General features: G+C 37.3%; 1 protein-coding gene across 7 annotated transcripts in view; it reads right to left on the bottom strand.

Moving 5' to 3' along the window:
- Positions 1 to 22,443, bottom strand: part of CUNH8orf34 (chromosome unknown C8orf34 homolog) — a 538,401-nt gene that overhangs the window by 39,239 nt on the left and 476,719 nt on the right. For 4 of the 7 annotated variants that reach the window (XM_021165867.3, XM_021165875.3, XM_029481766.2 and 1 more), the window contains one exon: positions 7,345 to 7,392. The exons of the other annotated variants lie outside the window; for them this stretch is intronic. In XM_021165867.3, the coding sequence (XP_021021526.1) occupies positions 7,345 to 7,392 (48 nt within the window). The remainder of the gene's footprint in view (positions 1 to 7,344; positions 7,393 to 22,443) is intronic. 7 annotated transcript variants of the gene reach the window in all.

The raw sequence follows: 22,443 nt of genomic DNA, 5'->3' as shown, positions 1-22,443 counted from the left end.
AGCTCAATGGATAATGACATTCCTCACCAAACCTGATGATGTATGTAAAAAAAAAAAATTAGTCTGCTCCAGATATATTTCACAGACTGCTTCACATGACAAAGAATTAACTCTGTACTTCTTTGAAAGTAGAATTTCCTCTAAGTCATTTATGCATTTAGTTGGCAATGTTAATAATACTGCCTTTTAGCACTTGTTAACAAATTATCTCACAATGACTATGAAATCATTAATTTCTTTTTTATGAATAATGTTTCTGTGGTCCAATTATTTGGGAACCACAAAAAGCAATTGGAATATAAGAATACAGAGTTAACTATGTCCAGGAGCTGTAACTTTTAATGAATAGATTCTGAGAAAAAAAGGAAAAAGTTATAAGTAAAGTATAAAAAATATAATGAATTGTCAAAAAAAAAAAAAGAAAAAAGAAGGGAAAAGTAAAAACTGATTCAAAACTACTTCAGAAAATTTGACCATCTCTCCTATTTTCTCTTCTGTGTTGAGGACTTGGAGAGCCCACCACTGCACTAGGCAAGCCTTTCTACTTAATGACTTCTTTCCCAGAGAAAGGAACAAAGCATTTTATAATCCATGAAAACTTAGTCATTTCCCAGCATTCCCTTGTAGGCACTTGCTTCTCTGGCTGCATGAGTCATTTATATATCAGCTATATCACACTATGTAGTTTGTAAAATATAGTAACACCACAAATGAGCCTTGTCTATGTAGATGCAAACTGTGTCCATTGTAAAGGTGGTTGATTGTTAGCCTGTGGAGATGGATTTAATTTGGCCAATTTTTCCATCTATTTATAATGTCATTTTAACATTCTTTGTTTGCTCTTTTATATGATTGAAGTCATCTTTTATTGGTCATAACATATAACTTGTTCCATCATTAATTTACTCTTTCTATACATTTGACATGTATTTCTCTATGTGTATTTGTGTGTGTGTGTGCGTGTGTATGTGTGTGGTTGTGTGTGTGTGTGTTCATGTGTATAAGTGTGTGGAGGGTGCACATGTGTGGAGAAGGAGTAGAGGACAACCTCAGGTGTGATTACTGTCATATCACCTACTATGTGTTTGAGGCAAGGTCTGTCCCTAGCCTGAAGCTCACCAAGTAGGCTAAGCTGGCCCAAGGGGTCAAGCTTGTCAATGCATCCCCAGCTATTTAGCTACAAATTTCTTCCCCCACATTTAGGTGTTTTGCTTTTTAACATGGATTCATGGATGGAATTCTTATTCTCGAACGTACAAGGCAATCAATTGACCAACTGAGGTATCTCCTGAGCCAGACTTGTTTTTATATGTCTACGAGGGTATGAATATAAGCTTTTAAAAATTGTTATTTAACAAGGAATGTCAAAATATTAATTGGCAATGGCAAAAAAGGATTTTATTTTGCAAAACAATATAATTGCCTAGTTTCCCGAAGACAATAAACTATGATAGTGATAATAGTTAATTTGATTTTCTAAAAGTTAGTACATCTGAAGAGCAAAATGTATATTATCCATTTTCTATAAGTAAATGTGCCTTTTCCATCTGAAATATAGCTGGGAACTCATTTACATTGAAGGTCACAGAGTTCAACCCCGGGGAGTCAGACAGGCCTGAGTGGGTATAAGTGATCTGGAGCCCCCGTGCTGCACAGAATCAGTCCCTCTCCAGTTCAGATGGTGCAGCTGGCAAACCGAGCCCAAGAGCTGGGAAAGCCTTCATCTTTCCAGTGCTGTTTCCTGGCTGGCGCCCTTAGAGGCGACAAAGCTGCCACTTGTCATTCTGAGTGAGTTCACACCGCATGTGCTGGTTGCTGTTCTGTCATAAGGCCTTCACCACCTTTGTGAAGTCGTGACTGCTTCATGAAAAGTTTCAGAAACAGTTGCCTTGACTCTAGTTCTCCAGAGCTTTTTCACTGTTGCGGTGGCTAGCACTTCATAGATGCCTGTGTCCACACCACAACTCCCTACCAGTCTAGGGCATTTTAAGGCTGTGCATTATGCTCATCCCACACTATGATCTGGGTAATGTGGTATTTTGAGAACATTAGTTTTCTTATAAAAGGTATGACAATAAAGATTTAGAAATACTTAAATTTAATAAATTGTTTTTAATTCACTTTATCGATCAGCATTAGTGTTATGATTGTAGATGATAAAGTATATTTTGAAATTATTTCTAACTTGAGTTGTCAAGTAACTCACATGTGAAGACCATGTAATCTCTTAAATTTAACGTTGAGAGATATTTTGAAGATCTGGAAATAGATTCATTAAGTATCTTATATTTTACTTGCTAAAAGATCTAAAGCCCAAAGAACTAAATGTCAGCTGGGTATGACGGTACATTTCTTTAATACCAGCACTTGGAGAGCAGAGGCAGGCATATTTCTGTGAGTTCAAAGCCAGCTTTGTGTACATAGTGAGTTGCAGGAAAGCCAGGGCTGCATAAAGAGACTTTGTCTCAACCCTCCTCCTCAAAAAAATCTAAATGCTAGATTAAAATAGTAGATTAAAAATTGATTATATAGAATAAGACTAGGTTTATTATTACATAGAATATTATTATATATAAAATATTTTTACATAAATTATATTGCCTCGGTTCTTCTATTTAGATCTCAACACAATTGCTTAATGTCATGTGGTTATAATTCATGTACAATATATGTAAGCAAGTAAGTAAATAAATCAATAAATAAGACAAAAAACCCCAATCCCGGGGTGGAAAAAAAAACCCTAACCCCACCAGAAGGAAACAAAACAAAAAACAGAGAGGGTGATATGTTAAAAATTGTTCAAAGTTTAACAATAAATGTGACATACATTAAAGCATAGTTTATTTGAGTTTTAGTCGGTGCTAAATAAAAACAAATGTTTGCAAGCTCAGTTTTCATGTCAGTGCTTCTAACATTCACAAATATTAGGTTTTCCTTTTGTTTGGTCATCCTATAACATGAAAAGTAAAGTAAAATCTCAAATGAAAAAAGAAAAAAAACAGAAAATATTGTAATTTTATATCTTGTGTTTTAAACAGATTATCAATGGAGACTTTAAATGTGTATTTTCTAAAAACCAAATGTATACAAATTTAGAAGAAAAAAATTAAATTAAATTAAATTAATTCATAAGTCACTAATCAAGGCCACATAACTTTATTGTGATGGTAATTTGTTGCTTTATGAAACAGCTAATATGTAAGCATCATCCAATTGGAAGTGAAAATTCCACACACTTGTAGACCATGAGGATGGATAGGCAACATTTACACTACCTGGTTCACACAGACTAGCAAAGCACACAGGGAGAGTCAATAATGATTCTCATAAACTGAAGACATTTATACTCCCAAGAATAAAGCAGATCATGTCTGAGAACAGAGGAATAAACAAAGTTTTAATGTACTGATAGAGTTGTCTTCCCTTTCTAGACTACAGAATGAGAGTGGGCTTTCCCATGATGCATGTCTTCAACTGTAGCAAAAACTCTGGTAGAATCATTATATCTAGGGTAAACATTAGAATGAAATAGTTTTCTAGAAGTACTGTGACCTTAAAAAAAAAATCACTATAGAAAACAGAGATTGAAGGGAGCTAAAACCATCCAGTGGAAGAAAGACAGCATTTTCAACAAATGGTGCTGGCACAACTAGTTGTTATCATGTAGAAGAATGCGAATTGATCCATTCCTATCTCCTTGTACTAAGGTCAAATCTAAGTGGATCAAGGAACTTCACATAAAACCAGAGACACTGAAACTTATAGAGGATAAAGTGGGGAAAAGCCTTGAAGATATGGGCACAGGGGAAAAAATTCTTGAATAGAACAGCAATGGCTTGTGCTGTTAGATCGAGAATTGACAAGTGGGACCTCATGAAACTGCAAAGCTTCTGCAAGGCAAAAGACACCATCAATAAGACAAAAAGACCACCAACAGATTGGGAAAGGATCTTCACCTATCCTAAATCAGATAAGGGACTAATATCCAATATATATAAAGAACTCAAGAAGGTGGACTCCAGAAAATCAAATAACCCCATTAAAAATGGGGCTCAGAACTGAACAAAGAATTCTCACCTGAGGAATACCGAATGGCAGAGAAGCACCTGAAAAAATGTTCAACATCCTTAATCATCAGGGAAATGCAAATCAAAACAACCCTGAGATTCCACCTCACACCAGTCAGAATGGCTAAGATCAAAAATTCAGGTGACAGCAGATGCTGGCGAGGATGTGGAGAAAGAGGAACACTCCTCCATTGTTGGTGGGATTGCAAGCTTGTACAACCACTCTGGAAATCAGTCTGGCGGTTCCTCAGAAAGTTGGACATAGTACTACTGGAGGATCCAGTAATACCTCTCCTGGACATATATCCAGAAGATGTCCCAACCGGTAAGAAGGACACATGCTCCACTATGTTCATAGCAGCCTTATTTATAATAGCCAGAAGCTGGAAAGAACCCAGATGCCCCTCAACAAAGGAATGGATACAGAAAATATGGTACATTTACACAATGGAGTACTACTCAGCTATTAAAAAGAATGAATTTATGAAGTTCCTAGCCAAATGGATGGACCTGGAGGGCATCATCTTGAATGAGGTAACACAATCACAAAGGAACTCACACAATATGTATTCACTGATAAGTGGGTATTAACCCAAAACTTAGGATACCCAAGATATAAGATACAATTTGCTAAATGCATGAAACTCAAGAAGAATGAAGACCAAAGTGTGGACACTGTGCCCCTTCTTAGAATTGGGAACAAAACACCCATGGAAGGAGTTACAGAGACAAAGTTTGGAGCTGTGATGAAAGGATGGACCATCTAAAGACTGCCATATCCAGGGATCCATCCCATAATCAGCTTCCAAACGCTGACACCATTGCATACACTAGCAAGATTTTGCTGAAAGGACCCAGATATAGCTCTCTTTTGTGAAACTATGCCGGGGCCAAACAAACACAGAAGTGGATGCTCACAGTCAGCTATTGGATGGATCACAGGGTTCCCAATGGAGAAGCTAGAGAAAGTACCCAAGGAGCTAAAGGGATCTGCAACCCTATAGTTGGAACAACATGATGAACTAATCAGTACCCCGGAGCTCTTGTCTCTAGCTGCATATGTATGGAAAGATGGCCTAGTCGGCCATTACTGGAAAGAGAGGCCCATTGGACTTGCAAACTTTATATGTCCCAATACCGGGGAATGCCAAGGCCAAAAGAATGGGAATGGGTGGGTAGGGAAGTGGGAGGGGGGGTATGGGGGATTTTTGGGCAAGCATTGGAAATGTAATTGAGGAAAATACGAAATAAAAAAAAAACTTAAAAAAAAAAACAGAGATTGTTTTCTGTTATTTCTAGAGGTTTTGTTTTGCTATTTTGTTTGTTTGTTTTTCCTGATAGAGATTTATAGCCTTTGTATGATTTGGGTCACAAGATAGGCATGGTACACCTGGTATGTCTTATATTAATTAAGTACTGCAAACAATACACAGTAAAGACTAAAGTTGCAGGAGTGTAGTGTTTTCCTTCAAGAAGCATATAGCTTAGATTAGGGTTTTGGTAGGAAGAACTTGTTTTACCCCTAAAGCAACTTTTGTGTAACAGTCAATAAACATGCTTTTGCAACACTCTTCAAGAGTCTGCCAAAGAAGCTCCGTGCTGCCAACATGGCCATAATTCTATGCCGGGGCCAAACAAACACAGAAGTGGATGCTCACTGTCAGCTATTGGATGGATCACAGGGTTCCCAATGGAGAAGATAGAGAAAGTACCCAAGGAGCTAAAGGGATCTGCAACCCTATAGGTGGAACAACATGATGAATTAACCAGTACCCCGGAGCTCTTGTCTATAGCTGCATATGTATCGAAAGAGTGAGTCTATTTCTTTGATGGTCCCTTTCAACTCAGAAGACTGACATTTATCTCTAGAAATCATTCCAGAAAGACCTAGCTAGAGAACTGTTTCCATACATAGCTAGAGTATTTGTCAATCCATGGAGATCTTAGTAAGCTCAGCAAGATGAACAATGAGTCCTTGGAACCCAGTGAATCCTGGGAGTTCCTGTTTCCAATATGCCTCCTGCTGATGCTGATGTTAATGCCCTTGCAGCAGCAATGCCTTTCAAAGCACTTCTAATCAGAAGGCACAAATAACAAAACAAAACTCATTCTAACATGCCTCTTCTTGATATGTAGCCCATAGCCCATGCATGCATGACTCAGCGATTTCCTTTCACAGCCTTGGACCAGAAAGCAAGAGGCATCCCCAGCCTTTTTGTGGAAGTCCAGTCCCATCAGCACATGTTGAGCCTGGGACCAAGAGCATAAGTGACCACAAAATCTCCACTCCCTGTGGATAATATTAATTGTTCAAATATATTGTAAGTTTTTGCATCAGATCCATTAAATTCAAACTTAATATTCAATCCTCCCACATTTTGCCCAATTATTTGGATGCTTGTGACCCTGAACATCTTCCCCGTAATTTCCTTCCTATCATTTTTTTATTCCCTTCTGTGCTTTTTTGAAAAGCTCCAATTATCTCTGGGAAGATAGGCAAACCTGTAGAGACTGCACACTCCACATTCCTCTCTGAGTAATATCTAGGAACTGAGAATTTCAGTATCCATGCACCATCCTGGGTAGGAAATACACAGAGTGCTCAGATGTCATTGAAATGGCCTCTTGAATTGGGTAGAAGCACAGAAGATCAGTTCCTGTTGAGAATTGGCATTCCTCCCAAAGATTGGAACCTATTCCTAACCTGCCTTGATGCCTAGCAGATTCAAGCTGGTTTCTTCATGAGCATCATGAGTTTGCTTCAGGTCTTAGGGACTCTGCAAAAGTTCTGACACAGAATAAAGCTCTATGGCACAGAATACTCTTCAGTGTCTTCACAAATAAAGCCAAGAATGTAAGGCTTCCATGTTAGTAGGTGCACATCAATGGGTACTGCCCTATTATGACTGCTCTTCTCATAGAGGCCAGGACTGTGTCTTTCTGGTTTTACTCCTTTTGTTTTTCCTCATGCCCAGCACAAAACATGTGTTTCTCATTATACATATACAACTAATGTTTTGTGAATGAAAACATATGACAGCACTCGGTTCATGCACTTTCTCCTCCATTTTCAGGATGAATGGACTGACAGAAAGTATCCCTCTATGAATGAGGAACAAAAGCAATGTTGATAACATCATTTATTGTACTTTTCTAAACATGGCCGGTGAATAGGATATGTATTAGGAACTGAAAAGATAGAAGGAGAAAGCGGAGTTCGTGCTTCATCTCACGTGTAGACTGATGACATGCTATGGTAGATTGCCTAGAAACTCACTTCTTCCATGTAGGATTTCAAAGAGTGTGCTCCACTAGAGGCTTCTCCCTAGAGGCAAACAGAGGTTGAAAAGGTCAGAAAGGGAAAGAAAGAACAATATGAAATTATAGAGGGCAGGGAGATCTCCTTCACTCTCCCCTGTCCAAACAGTGCCTATGAGCCTGTCATTTTGACAGATTCAGACTCTCTGAGGGAGATATAATTTCTTTCCAAACAAAGTCACAACTTGTAAGTACATTTCAGTTCATGTAAACAAACAGCCAGTCAGTGAAGCTTATTAAATATTAGAAGAGAATGCTAGGTAGGTTTATGAAATTTTCCATTATTTAACTTTCTAACTATGTTCTTAAAATGAGATGAAGTCACTAATTCCATGTGCTCTAAATTTTCATGAAGATCTAACATCTGGATTTAAGACTATCCTATGAAAAACCAACATATTACTAAATATTTTGTCTTTGCATTTAGTCTTTCTAGCCATAGTGATGTGTGCTTTGCCAAGTATCTATCACTTGTGTATTTTGCTAATACATCATTGAACTCTAGAAACCAGTGAGCCTGAGATCACTAAAATTTAAAGCATCAAATTAAATGTATTCTAAACTATCAATCAAGTTGTTGGTTTGGATTAGTTATGTTTTTATACTACATAGTCAGGGAAATTTGGAAATAAATTCTGGCTGCTATGAAATGATACATTCTAGGATGTCGTAAGTGTTTGAAAGATAGCTATATAAATTTGAGTGAAGCTTAGGATGGTTTTCACAGTATCTTTTGTGACTTTTCAAAGTCTCTCATATATGTAATTTCATTGGACTGGTGTGTGTGTGTTCCTGTGTTTTAAAGTACAATTTAAGGACAAGACATCCTCAGGTCAATTTGATATGTCGATCAATTAAAGCTAGGAGGAGTGAATGAAATAAATGAACCCAGGAGCTAAGCAAAGCATCACTGGGCCTTTCCTCAGCCTTATGCTCTATCACCTTAAAAGCAATTTATCATAAAATGTTATTCACTTTCATTTTAAAAGTGGGTTTTGTTGTTTTTGTGGTTGTTGCTGCAGTGGTTTTTTTATGGCTACTGTTTCTGCATGATCTGAACAATATGATCTAGGGAAAATAAAGGCAGCATGCTCACATGAAAACAAGAATTAACTTACAAGCAATAGCCTGACATTTCTGTAAATTAAGACATAACAGGTCAATATGGTAATATTTCTTCAAAAAATCATGGTTTCCACTAGTACACATAAACACACATGCACAGGCACACACACACTCAAACACATCACACATAACCAAAAACATACTCACCCACATATACACATACCCTACACACACACACACACACACACACACACACACACACACACACACATCAATATACTGCAGTTTAAAAGTCTCTAAATGCTTCTAAGCTTGTGGCACTTGCAGAAAGCAGTCAAAAGGATAGGTTAGTTTTGTGTTATTAAAGTATAAGCTATTTGGAGAAATCAAATTCATGTAAGCCCTCTAAAAACTGAGGAAATTTAATTTGAGTCCACAAGTTCAACACTTAATCCCTTATTAGCTGATCAACTAGCCCCAATATGCTGTAGACCCTTCCAGTATGTCTCTCACATGCCTAATTATCTTTTTTCTCTCTCAGTTGCCAGGAAAAAGGGGACGAGTTGGCAAATTGTTGTTGATGATAAATATGCTAAGTGGCCACTGTGTGAAGGTGGCATGTCATGTTTCTGAACACTTGGAGGGCATGACGTGCAATTTCAGAGTCTCTAGGGGCTCATTGAACAGACTTGATTGCTTCCAGCTAGAAAACAATGCTTTGTCCAATTTGTCTAGATGTCCACAGTGTTCTGACAAGACGTGATGATGACAGAGGGTTTTCTTGATGATCACATATCACAATACAAGAACGTATCCTTCTTGACACCTTTGCTCCTTCAACTGTGCCAAAATATTTAATGCCAATGCTATAGAAAAGGATTCATGTCAATATAAAACCATTCTTGTGAGGATGGCACAGAATTAAAGCAAGCAAGTTAGGAGGTGGGAAGACTCATGGCTTCCCATCTATGAAATAAACGTTTCAAATGCTCAGAAGAAATGCCTCATTGGACACACAATCGAATATATGGAACACCTCACATGTCTACAGATTTATGTAAGAGGTTAACAGTCTTTAAAACCACAACAGTCCACACAAGACAGTTTCAACTTGCCCAGCAATAGCACCTCCACCAATGAACTAATGACAAGTCCCCCAGAGGTCTCTGACACCAGTGAAGTTTTTTCCCGTTTGCCTTTAAAAATTTACCATTGCCTCATTCATGTTGATACCACAGAGTTTACTATGGCTCATGCATACCCATCAGTGTCCTGCCAGTCCAAAATAAATGAAGACATTCTCTGAGAATCTGTCTGTGCCTTGAGATTGTTAGGAAAACTCACATATCATTTTTTCACACACTGGAGTCTGACTACAAGCCTCATCCCCAAATCACTGAGTTGGTGGCTCCAATAAATGATAAACATAAAATTAAAGTCTCTAGTTGGTAATATAAAAAAAGGAACACTTGGCAGAGAGGATTACAAGTGTGCCCATGGCCCAGTGAACAGAGGCAAAGACAAGAGGTAGGACCCATGATTTTAAAGTCTAAAGAAGAACCCAGCAAAGAACTGGATTCCACATGTCTGTCCCAGTTTCTTTAGAGACTTGTAAAGTCTCTTACATATCTCTCTTCCCAAAACTGGGGGTCCTAAGGAAATAAAACATTTCACAAATCTATTTCTATCCATTTCAGTCCAACTTTTCATAAATTTAAAGACCAGTATTTTTAATATCAAATCATCCCCATAGCATAATATTTTGGTAATCACCTTTTAAAAAAGAATTTTAAAATATCCAAATGCAATTTCTCTTGAAAATCAAAGAGGGTAAAACAAATAGAAAAGAGGAAGAAGGGGTATGTGAAGGAGAGAAAGATCAGGGATATGGAAACTATGCCTTTAAAAACACAAACAAGGGAAGGTATTTCCTGAAACATGGTTTCACTTATCAACAATTTCTAATACAGTCACAGTTGAAATAAAAAATATTGGAAATACAAAACAGAAATTATGCTGCAAACTAAGAAAAAGTTGGAGAGAGAAAAGCTGGAGTCAAGAGTCCCCTACCAGATCACATGAGCTGCTAAGCAGGAAGACATGTGTCACCTTGTTCAACATTTTATATTTGAAGAAATTTTCTCAGTAATGTAGAATATTCTCGTAGCACAACTTCATTTTTCCGCTCCTCATTTCCTTTGCATTTAAACATTTTATGCATATCCTGCTCCAATCAGTAAGCATTTCTTATTCATCTTACTAATTTTTAGACAAAACACAGACTGGCTTTCTCAGTAGGAGGTATTTATTTACAACAGTACATGTGTAAGATCTGTGGGACCAATTTCCTTCCAAAACAATTTCATTAGAACCCTACTTCACTGAAATGTTCTTGTTTCCCACCCTACTCAAATAAAACTAAGCGACAATGCTAGCACATAGACTTCCATCTTTTTTTTTTGATATTTATCAGAAGTTATTATCTATTTATTTATTTATTTTTATTAGATATTTTCTTTATATACATTTCAAATGCTATCCCAAAAGGTCCCTATACCCTCCTTCCACCCTGCTCCCCTACCCACCAACTCCTGCTTCTTGGCCCTGGCATTCCCTTGTATTTGGGCATATAAAGTTTACAATACCAAAGGGCCTCTCTTCCCAGTGATGACCAACTAGGCCATCTTCTGATACATATGCAGCTAGAGATACGAGCTCTGAGGGTACTAGTTAGTTCATATTGTTGTTCCACCTATAGGGTTGCAGACCCCTTCAGCTCCTTGGGTGGTTTCTCTAGCTTCTCCATTGGGGGCCCTGTGTTCCAACTTATAGATGACTGTGTGCATCCACTTCTGTATTTGCCAGGCACTGGCATAGCCTCATATGAGACAGCTATAACAGGGTCCCTTCAGCAAAATCTTTCTGGCATTGTGCAATAGTGTCTGGGTTTGGTGGATGATTATGGGATGGGTCCCTGGGTGGAGTAGTCTCTGTATAGTCCATCCTTTTGTCTCAGCTCCAAACTTTGTCTCTAACTCCTTACATGGGTATTTTGTTTCCTATTCTAAGGAGGAATGATGTATCCACCCATTGGTCTTCTTGATTCTCTTGTGTTTTGCAAATTGTATCTTGGGTGTTCTATGTTTCTGGGCTAATATCCACTTATCAGTGAGTGCATATCTAATGACTTCTTTTGTGATTGGGTTACCTCACTAAGTATGATATCCTTCAGGTACCTCCATTTGTCCAAGAATTTCATAAATCCATTGTTTTTAATTTCTGAGTAGTACACCATTGTGTAAATGTACCCCATTTTCTGTATCCATTCTTCTGTTTAGGGGCATCTGGGGTCTTTCCAGCTTCTGGCTATTATAAATAAGGCTGCTATGAACATAGTGGAGCAGGTGTTCTTATTACCAGTTGGAACTTCTTCTGGGTATATGCCCAGGAGAGGTATTGCTGGATCTTCTGGTAGTATTATGTCCAATTTTCTGAGGAACCTCCAGACTGACTTCCAGAGTGGTTGTACAAGCTTGCAATCCCACCAGCAGTGGAAGAGTGTTCCTCTTTACCCACATCCTCGCCAGCATCTGCTGTCACCTGAATTTTTGATCTTAGCCATTCTGACAGGTGTGAGGTGGAATCTCAGGGTTGTTTTGATTTGCATTTCCCTGATGATTAAGGATGTTGAACATTTTTTCAGGTGCTTCTCAGCCATTTGGTATTCCTCAGTTGAGAATTCTTTGTTTAGCTCTGTGCCCCATTTTTTAATGGAGTTATTTAAATTTCTGGAATCCAGCTTCTTGAGATCTTTGTATATATTGGATATTAGTCCCCTATCAGATTTAGGATTGGTAAAGATCCTTTCCCAATCTGTTGGTGGCCTTTTTGTCTTATTGACAGTGATAGACTTCCATCTTAAGAAGTTTCTGAGTTATGTGCCTCCCACAGAAGTATAGGAAATCAATGGAATTGGTCAAGCCATCCCTAAACCCAAGCAAAACATCAAATATCATCATCATTTATTGCATTGAGGTATCTTGGTGGGAGTCCCAGATGGTTGTACGTATCAGGACAAAGAGTTGGATAAGAACTTACCCCTCTTATAAGAAGTTTGCCATGGGAGAACAGACAGACAATTAGGATCAAGTACAAAAGCTCCCTGACTCATGTAACATTAAGCTGCCACAGGAAAAGCTAAGAGAAAAAGCACTGTGGCTTTCATTCTTGACTAGTGAAATTCTTGATAATGAATGATCAGAAACACTGAGAACTGTTGTTGACACTGCACATATAAGACTTTGTACAAAGGGCACAGTCATGCTTGATATTATTTTCAAATGTCATCTTGATTTTTACAATTGGCCTGAAATCTAAGCTATACAAGGTCTTGGAAATAAGGAAAATTTTGCTTAAGACACAACAGAACAAACACAAGAAACCATGAGAATTACAAGTAAAATCACAAAGACACAGTGCGTGTTGTGTTGTGAAATGATAGCTATCAGCAGTGTGTTGGTTCCTCATTTCTTATGACAAGTGCGTGGAATAGAGATCCAGACATGCTGATACTCTGCTTTCCAACTGCTTCAACACTCTGGGTAAGTGCATCATATTTCCAGGAGGCGAGGAGGGGGAAATTAAGCCTTTTGAGCTTGGCAGACCCTATGGACAATGGCTACTTTTGTCTGGCTAGTTGAAAACTAAGATAGTTCACACGTGGGAAGCCGGAGCAAATTCAGAGGTCTGTGAAGTCACTGGCGTATTTAACATGTTGAGTCTGGTTTTCCTTCATATATGCACATATGAAAAGATGCTGCTTCTATATAACTTCCCCTAGGGGTCTTTCAGATCAGGTGAGAAATTTACGTCTTAAAAATCTGTCAATGATGTTATGGATAGATATTATCTCTGATGACCTTTTTTCACAAATGACAGCTTCATTCAGTGGAAAGGATACTTTAGCACTTTAGCATAGCAAAGATTAAAAACAAAACAAAACAAAAACCTCAAAAAAAAAAAGAAAGAAAGACAGACAGACAGACAGACAGACAGAAAGAAAGAAAGAAAGAAAGAAAGAAAGAAAGAAAGAAAGAAACCAGAATGAACATCACCACCACCACCACAAACCACTGATGCTATTGTGAAAGTGAGATTGTGACTCACTCTGCTTTTAAAGTTTACTGGTATAGCAGGATGTCTGTTCTGGGAAGGAATAAACTCAAGTTTCATCAGATTTCTCTTAAGGAATAACAAAACAGGCCCTGGAGAAGTGGCTCAGTGGTTGAGAGCACTTGCTGCTCTTGCAGAGGACATGGGTTCAGTTTCCAATGCATACATATTTTCTCCTATAACTCTAGTTGCAGGGTATCAGTGCTCTTTCTCTGCTGGAGCACTACATTATATATATATATACACACACACACACACACACATACAGGTAGAACCCTTAGATATACAAAATAAAAGATTTAAAGAGGGGGAGGGCAAGACATCGTTAATCTCCATACAAATAACCACTCTCTAAATTTGAATAAAAATGATTTATGCCTTTCTTCAAAGTCTTTGATATGTTTAAGAGTTCGTTTAGTGATGATGGAAATGAGCAGGAATAATTACGAGAATAATGACTGTTAGTAAGAATGTTCAATTTCAAAGGATTTAAAATATTTCTTTGTTCCTATTTTCTTAAAAGTGGCTGCTCAGTAGGAGAAGTACTTTAGTGCTTTAGTTTCCTTCAGAGTCAGGTAAAACAAAAGTGGATGGACTAGAAATAAAAGGCTCCATATTTGGGGACATGGTGACCTTGGTGACCTCCATAAGTGAATGTTAGATCATAGAAAGGACAGTGTAGAAATGTACAATATAAAAAGATACATCTCAGTTTTACAGCTATATTCTTTGAATATAAATACTTCCCTCTGGGGAGAAATAAGTCTCTGATTGAAATTTAAGGAAAAAAAAGTAAAAGGAGGTCTTTTTAAATTTACAGAATTTTAGCTAAAGTAGGAAACATTAAAAAGAGGCAAGGAAGACCAACTATGTGGAGAACAGAGAACTTGAAGCTAGAACATTAAACAAATGAAACAAAAGGGAAGACACAAAACAAAACAAAAAACAGATACACTTCAAGAAGTTTCCTGTCCATCTTATCAGGAATGTTGTAACAAAATGCTAGATACAGAGGAGACAGTTACAACAAAGAGGTTGAAAGATATATGTGATTCTCTAAAGGTGACAAAGATCTCAGAGGTGCACAGGAAGAGAAAATGTTTACATTGGAATGTTATGTGATACGGAGTTATGATTGTACTTGTCTATGATGGTGATGGGGGCTATAAGCATAGAAGCAGGATGTAGACCACTGAGGCATAGCTGTCCGGTAAAGGTCAAGCCCTTAACTCTGGTTTTCTCTCAATGTTGATTAAGATAAGAGTGTGATGTGAGTGATTTTTTTTTCTGTATATATACTTAATTTCATAGCAAAATATATTTTAAATAAACAAATGTATTTCTGATGTTATATCATATTTTGTAGGTGGATCTGGAGATGCAAGTGAAACCTGTAAGACAGAATGAGTTGTTACCTAGCACTGCTTATTGTGGACTTATCTGTGATTATGTCCTCAAGCCTTTGGTCTATATAAAGTGGTAACTGTCAGTCACATAACCAGAAGAGGGAAGACCACAGGAGGCATTCTAACTTAATCTTGTGGGTAACCTAATTATAACACTCATAAAAACCAGTTGACAATTTGAAATTCTTTAATTTTTGAAATCTTTAAACCTTTAAATGCTCTTCCATTATGCTTTAAACAAAATCAATAGATGTCACTTTGGAATCTGGGAAGTACTTGGATAAACTCTCAGAGGTCAGTCAAATATGAATGTAAGCCTCATAATTCAAACCAAACACACAATGTATTCTTTTGAAATTAAATTAACCTGCGCCTGGCAAAATGACCAAATGGCTAAAATGACCAGCTTCCTGAACTGAGACGTGAATGGGAATTTGCAGGAAAACTGATATGTGAGATAAAAAAGCCACGAAAATACCAAAGGCTCCTGTGTCTGGCGTTCTCTACCTGTGTACTTCTGATTTTAAATCGTGATCGATATTTCAGGTAAATAACATCACCAGCCCTTTCTCTGCATTTAAGGAAACATATTTCTATTAACGAATACATCAAACATAATTCTTTGTTTCTATTTTTAATATCTGACTCTAATTTTTGTTTATAATAGCAAAAAGATAAATTTCATAAGTTAAATACAGCAAAATAAATTTATATACAATAAAAATCTATAAAATAACAAAACAGTAAGAAACATGATTTTTACCAACTTGTGAACAAATATGGGCCATAGACAACAAGAGTTGTTTGTCTGTTTTTTTTTTTTTAAATATTTTTATTAGGTATTTTCCTCAATTACATTTCTAATGCTATCCGAAAAGTCCCCCATACTCTCCCTCCCCCAACTCCCCTACCTACCCACTCCCACTTTTTGGCCCTGGCGTTCCCCTGTAATGGGGCATATAAAGTTTGCATGTCCAATGGGCCTCTCTTTCCAGTGATGGCCCATTAGGCCATCTTTTGATACATATGCAGCTAGAGTCAAGAGCTCCTGGGTACTGGTTAGTTCATAATGTTGTTGCACCTATAGGGTTGCAGATCCCCCAGCTCCTTGGGTACTTTCTCTAGCTCCTCCATTGGGGGCCCTGTGATCCATCAAATAGCTGACTGTGAGCATCCACTTCTGTGTTTGCTAGGCCCCGGCCTAGTCTCACAAGAGACAGCTATATCAGGGTCCTTTCAGCAAACGCTTGCTAGTGAATGCAATGGTGTCATCGTTTGGAGACTGATTATGGGATGGATCCCTGAATATGGCAGTCTCTAGATGGTGTGGGGAGTGGGTGTGGCGGCAGTCCCAAAGGCGCCAGGGACTGCAGCTAAGTCATATGACTTGCACCTGACTTCCTCATATAAACCACAAACATCGTGAGAGCTGCACAGGTGTACCAGGTTACTGGCGAAGCCATTTTGGTGGAGATATGCCCCTGCTGCCCTGATTAGCTGAAGCTGCGTGCCTGGTGAGGTGGCTAGGCCTGCTGTGCGTGGATGAGAACTGATAGTATATAACAGTGAGAGGCCCAGGGCTCGGGGTCTTTCACCTATACAGTCAATGCGCAGCCCAATAAACGTGTGCAGAAGGATCCTATTGTGGTGTCTTTCTTGCTGGCGAGTTAGGCGTCCCACAAGAAGGTCCATCCTTTTTTGTCTCAGCTCCAAACTTTGTCTCTGTAACTCCTTCCATGGGTGTTTTATTCCCAATTCTAAGAAGGGGTAAAGTGTCCACTCTTTGGTCTTTGTTCTTCTTCAGTTTCATGTGTTTTGCAAATTGTATCTTATATCTCGGGTATACTAAGTATCTGGGCTAATATCCACTTATCCGTGAGTACATATCATTTGAGTTCTTTTGTGATTGTGTTACCTCACTCAGGATGATGCCCTCCAGGTCCATCCATTTGCCTAGGAATTTCATAAATTCATTCTTTTTAATAGCTGAGTAGTACTCCATTGTGAAAATGTACCACATTTTTTGTATCCATTCCTCTGTTGAGGGGCATCTGGGTTCTTTCCAGCTTCTGGCTCTTATAAATAAGGCTGCTATGAACATAGTGCAACATGTGTCCTTCTTACCAGTTGGAACATCTTCTGGATATATGCCCAGGAGAGGTATTGCTGGATCCTCTGGTAGTACTATGTCCAGTTTTCTGAGGAACCTGCTAAACAGGTAGAAGCCCTTAAAGAAAAATACACAAAAATCCCTTAAAGAATCACAGGAAAACACAACTAAACAGGTGATGGAATTGAACAAACCATCCAAGATCTAAAAACAGAAGTAGAAAGAATAAAGAAAACCCAAAAGGAGGTAACTCAGGAGATAGAAACCCTGGAAAGAAATCAGGAAACATAGATGCGAGCATCAGCAACAGAATACAAGACATGGAAGAGATAATCTCAGGTGCAGAAGATTTCATAGAGAACATGGACACAACAATCAAGGAAAATGCAAAATGTAAAAAGATCCTAACTCAAAACATCCAGGAAATCCAGGACACAATGAGAAAACCAAACCTAAGGATAATAGGTATAGAAGAGAATGAAGATTTTCAACTAAAAGGGCCAGTAAATATCTTCAACAAAATTATAGAAGAAAACTTCCCATACCTAAAGAAAGAGATGCCCATGAACATATAAGAACCCTACAGAACTCCAAATACACTGGACCAGAAAAGAAATTACTCCCTACACATAATAATCAGAACAACAAATGCAGTAAATAAAGATGGAATATTAAAAACGGTTAGGGAAAAAGGTCAGGTAGTATATAAAGGCAGACCTATTAGAATTACACCAGACTATGAAAGTCAGAAGATCCTGGACAGATGTTATACAGACACTAAGAGAACACAAATGCCAGCCCAGGCTACTGTACCCAGCAAATCTCTCAATTACCATAGATGGAGAAACCAAAGTATTCCATGAAAAATACAAATTCACACAATATCTTTCCACAAATCAAGCCCTTCAAAGAATAATAAAGGGAAAACACCAACACAAGGAGGGACACAATTATGCCCTAGAAAAAGCAGAAAGTAATTATTAAACAAACCTAAAAGAAGACAGCCGCAAGAACAGAATCTCAACTCTAACAACAACAACAACAACAACAACAAAACAGGAAGCAACAATTACTTTTCCTTAATATCTCTTAATATCAATAGACTCAATTCCCCAATGAAAAGACATAGACTAACAGACTGACTGTACAAACAAGACCCAACATTTGGCTGCTTATAGGAAACCCACCTCAGAGAAAAAGACAGATACTACCACAGAGTGAAAGGCTGGAAAATAATTTTCTCAGCAAATGGTCCAAAGAAACAACATAGAGTGACCATTCTAATATTGAATAATATGGACTTCCAACCCAAAGTTACCAAAAAAAACCACAAGGAGGTGCACTTTATACCCATCAAAGGTAAAATCTTCCAAGATGAATTCTCAAGTCTGAATATCTATGCTCCAAATACAAGGGCAGCCACATTCATTAAAGAAACTTTATTAAAGCTCAAAGCACAAATTGCACCTTACACAATAAAAGTGGGAGACTTCAACACCCGACTCTCATCAATGGACAGATCCTGGAAACAGAAACTAAACAGAGACACATGAAAACTAACAGAAGTTATGAAACAAATGGATTTAACACATATCTACAGAACAGTTATCCTAAAACAAAAGAATATACTTTCTTCTCAGTGCCTCATGGTACCTGCTTCACAATTAACCATATAATTGGTCACAAAACAGGACTCAACAGATATAATAATATTGAAATTATCCCATGCATCCTATCAGATCACCACGTACTAAGGCTGATCTTCAATAATAACATAAATAATTCAAAGCCAACATTTTTGTGGAAGCTGAACAATACTCTACTCAATGATACCTTAGTCAAGGAAAAAAGAAAAAAAATTAAAGACTTTAGAGTTTAATGAAAATGAATTCCACAACATACCCAAATTTGTGGGACACAATGAAAGCAGTCCTAAGAGGAAAACTCATAGCTCTTAATGCCTCCAAAAGAAACTAGAGAGAGCCTACACTAGGAGCTTGACAGCTCACCTAAAAGCTCCAGAACAAAAGAAAGCAAATTCACCCAAGAGGAGTAGACAGCTGGAAATAATTAAATGCAGGGCTGAAATCAACCAAGTGGAAAAAAAAGAACTATTCAAAGAATTAACCAAATCAGGAGCTGGTTCTTTGAGAAAATCAACAAACTAGATAAATGCTTAGCCAGACAAACTAGAGGGCACAGGGACAGTATCCTAATTAACAAAATCAGAAATGAAAAGGGAGACAAAACAACAGAACATGAGGATATTGAAAAGATCCTTACATCCTACTACAAAAGTCTATACTCAACAAAACTGGAAAACCTGGATGAAATGGACAAATATCTAGACAGATATCAGGTACCAAAATTAAATCAGGATCAGATTATTGATCTAAACTGTCCCACATACCCTAAAGAAATAGAAGTAGTCATTAACAGTCTCCAGACCAAGAAAAGCCCAGGACCAGGTGGGTTTAGGGAAGAGTTCTATCAGACCTTCAAAGAAGAATTCCAATTCTTCTCAAACTATTCCACAAAATAGAAAGAGAAGGTACTCTACCCAATTCATTCTATGAAGCCACAATTACTCTGATACGTAAACCACACAAAGATCCTACAGAGAAAGAAAACTTCAGATCAATTTCCCTTATGAATATCAATGCAACATTGTCCTGTTGTTATAGATAAAAGGTATTTAAATGCTTTCTATATGTGCACATACATCTATTTTAAGAAGTTTCTACAATATTAAGTGTTAGTTTTCCATCTGCATAACATTTCTTTTACCCTGTCTTTTCATCAAAATAACCATTCATATACCATTTGTGTTTTATTCCTTTCCTCACACAAATCCCATGTTCATGTCTCTTACTAGTACCCTGACTTTTGTGGGCTGTCCTATTTAAACATATGTGTCTGAAGATTCAAGCTAACATTTTCATAAAAGAGAAAACACACAGAATTTGCCATGTAGAATATGGGTTACTCACTCAGAATGACGCGTTACATCTTCACTCATTTATCTGTGAATCACTTAATTTCATTTTACTTTTACAGCTGAATAGTACTCTATTAAAGTAGTCCTTATACACTGTTGGGTCCTAAGACCAACACTTCTCTGTCCCAGGACAAAAGATTAAATTAAGACTTGTAATGTGAAATGCATCCTAGCTGACAGGCAAACATGGACAAGTTTCAGGTTTAGAATTGCTGGAAAATTTGAAACTGAGTTTCTGAGCCATACTCATGGAACAGGCAGAGCATCTAGAAATATTGACTCCACTACCCAGCTCCTTTACTCAACACTCTGTACTACACCCTAAAGTAATGACTGCCTCAACCTGCCTGACCCAAAGCTTCTTCATATACTCCAAATGCTATTTCTTCTTTACTTCTTAGGTTTAGATTTCAGCTGTAGGAATTAATAAATTAAGGATCATTCTCCCAACCAGGCTTGGGATCATTTGTAGAAGAACCCTGGCATCTTGGTACATAGCACAAACAGTGCAAAGCTCTAATTAAATATCTCTGCTTGGCCACATGACTTCCTCATGTCATATGGGCAGAAATGCTTTTGGGCTCATCTAAGGATACAACTGAATATCCCTCCGGGAGGAGGGACTATACTCTTCTCATTATCATTGACTATACAAGTTTGGGACCTAATTCATTCCATTGTTGCAGTCAAATAAATGAGAACTATCCCAAGAAACATAAACTCTAATTTAATGGCGAAAGAACAAAGAATAAAGCTAGAAGATAGAAAAGCAAATATTTTAGTGGTTTTAAATAATTCAGAATAATAGAATTGAGAAGCATCTAATGGCAAGAGATAAGGGATACCATTGCATTTTATATTTATAAAGGAACAGAAAAATACATCTAAATATAAGATAGAAACAGATATTTGTAATTGACTGCATTTATTTTATGTTGGATAATAGTCACCATATCTTAGGTAAATAAAATTAATTATATGAAAGTTAAGATAAATGAATAAAGGAAAGAAATCAATCAAAAATTTCTTCTAAGAAACCTTAGGTCTACCAGCTCAATAGGCATTCTGGAAAGAGCTTAAAGTTAACGGTTTTCTTCAGAACAGGCAGAGTAGCTTGCAGTCATTATCAAGGATATTGCATAAAACTTAGAGATGAAATACACTAGAGAAGGATGTGGAGGAAGTTGGTTACAGCAGGCATCTTGGTTATCATATTCTGGGGATACTATTGTCAGATTCAATTCTTGAATCTTGAATTTCCATTTAAAAGCTCATTAATTGTGAGTTGAGTCCAAAAAGACTGTACCATGTATTTAAGAAACAAACCTGCTAGAAAATTTATTTCAATGATTCAGAATTACAATGTAATCAGTGGTGTAAATATGTTAAAGACAAAGTCATGAAGTCAGGCCAGATATGACTATCTAAAAAACATTATTTAGATAGGATCTCAACTGTGAGCCTATTGTGTCTCTTGATGTAGCCCAGTTTTTCTTTTGTGGTCTAAACCTCTTGTACTTTAAACTATTGAGGACCAGAGCTCGAGGATGTTCTATAAGGAAACGGACTTCTGTCAACTCTTAATCCTGAAGTGAACTTAAAATGCTCTCCAGAACAAAGCTTGCTTTGGGACCCTGAAAAGAGTCAAACCTCATCACAGAAAGTAAGAAGATATCTTCTATTCTCATGAAGGTTTGTCTGCCTGGAGAACCAAGTTCAAAGCAAATATCTTTTGAGGTCTTACTGAACATGACTGAATTTTGAAGTTCATTACAATTTTTCTGCATGTGTTTGCATTTTGTAAAAACAGCTTGGAACAGAAATAGAAGAGCCAAAAAAATTCCCTGCCATTTTTGGAGTCTAAAGGACATTTCCAGAGAAAAGAATAATGTTTGTATCATGTGTCATTAAATTTTATATTCTTTCAATATTAATTAATATGAACATTTTGAATGTTGGGTACTTTTTGATAATCAAATTCAGACAAATCTATTTAGCAATATCTAAAATTCAAACCAGCATTGCACTGTTATTCATCTTAAGGTCACTGCCAGTCAGTTAAGCAACTCAATAAAGCCAAGTCACAAAAAGCCAATCTCAATATTTTTAAGGTTCCCTGATCCCCTAAGAAAGTGTTCTTTTTACCCTTGCCAGATGTTCATTTACATACACAGATAGACCAAACTTATCAAGAAATCATCCAAAGTCTTGCCTGAGAATATTGGTAAACTTTTTTAAAAATACATTTTACAATATTTTATTATTTGTGAATGTGGTATATTTATGTGAGTTACATGCCTATATGTG

This window comes from Mus caroli, unplaced genomic scaffold (assembly GCF_978045245.1).
Source record: "Mus caroli unplaced genomic scaffold, Mus_caroli_1 scaffold_1, whole genome shotgun sequence".
In the NCBI taxonomy this organism is placed as follows: Eukaryota; Metazoa; Chordata; class Mammalia; order Rodentia; family Muridae; genus Mus; species Mus caroli.
The sequence above is the reverse complement of the archived record's forward strand: the minus strand, read 5'-3'. Positions and strand labels throughout refer to the sequence as shown.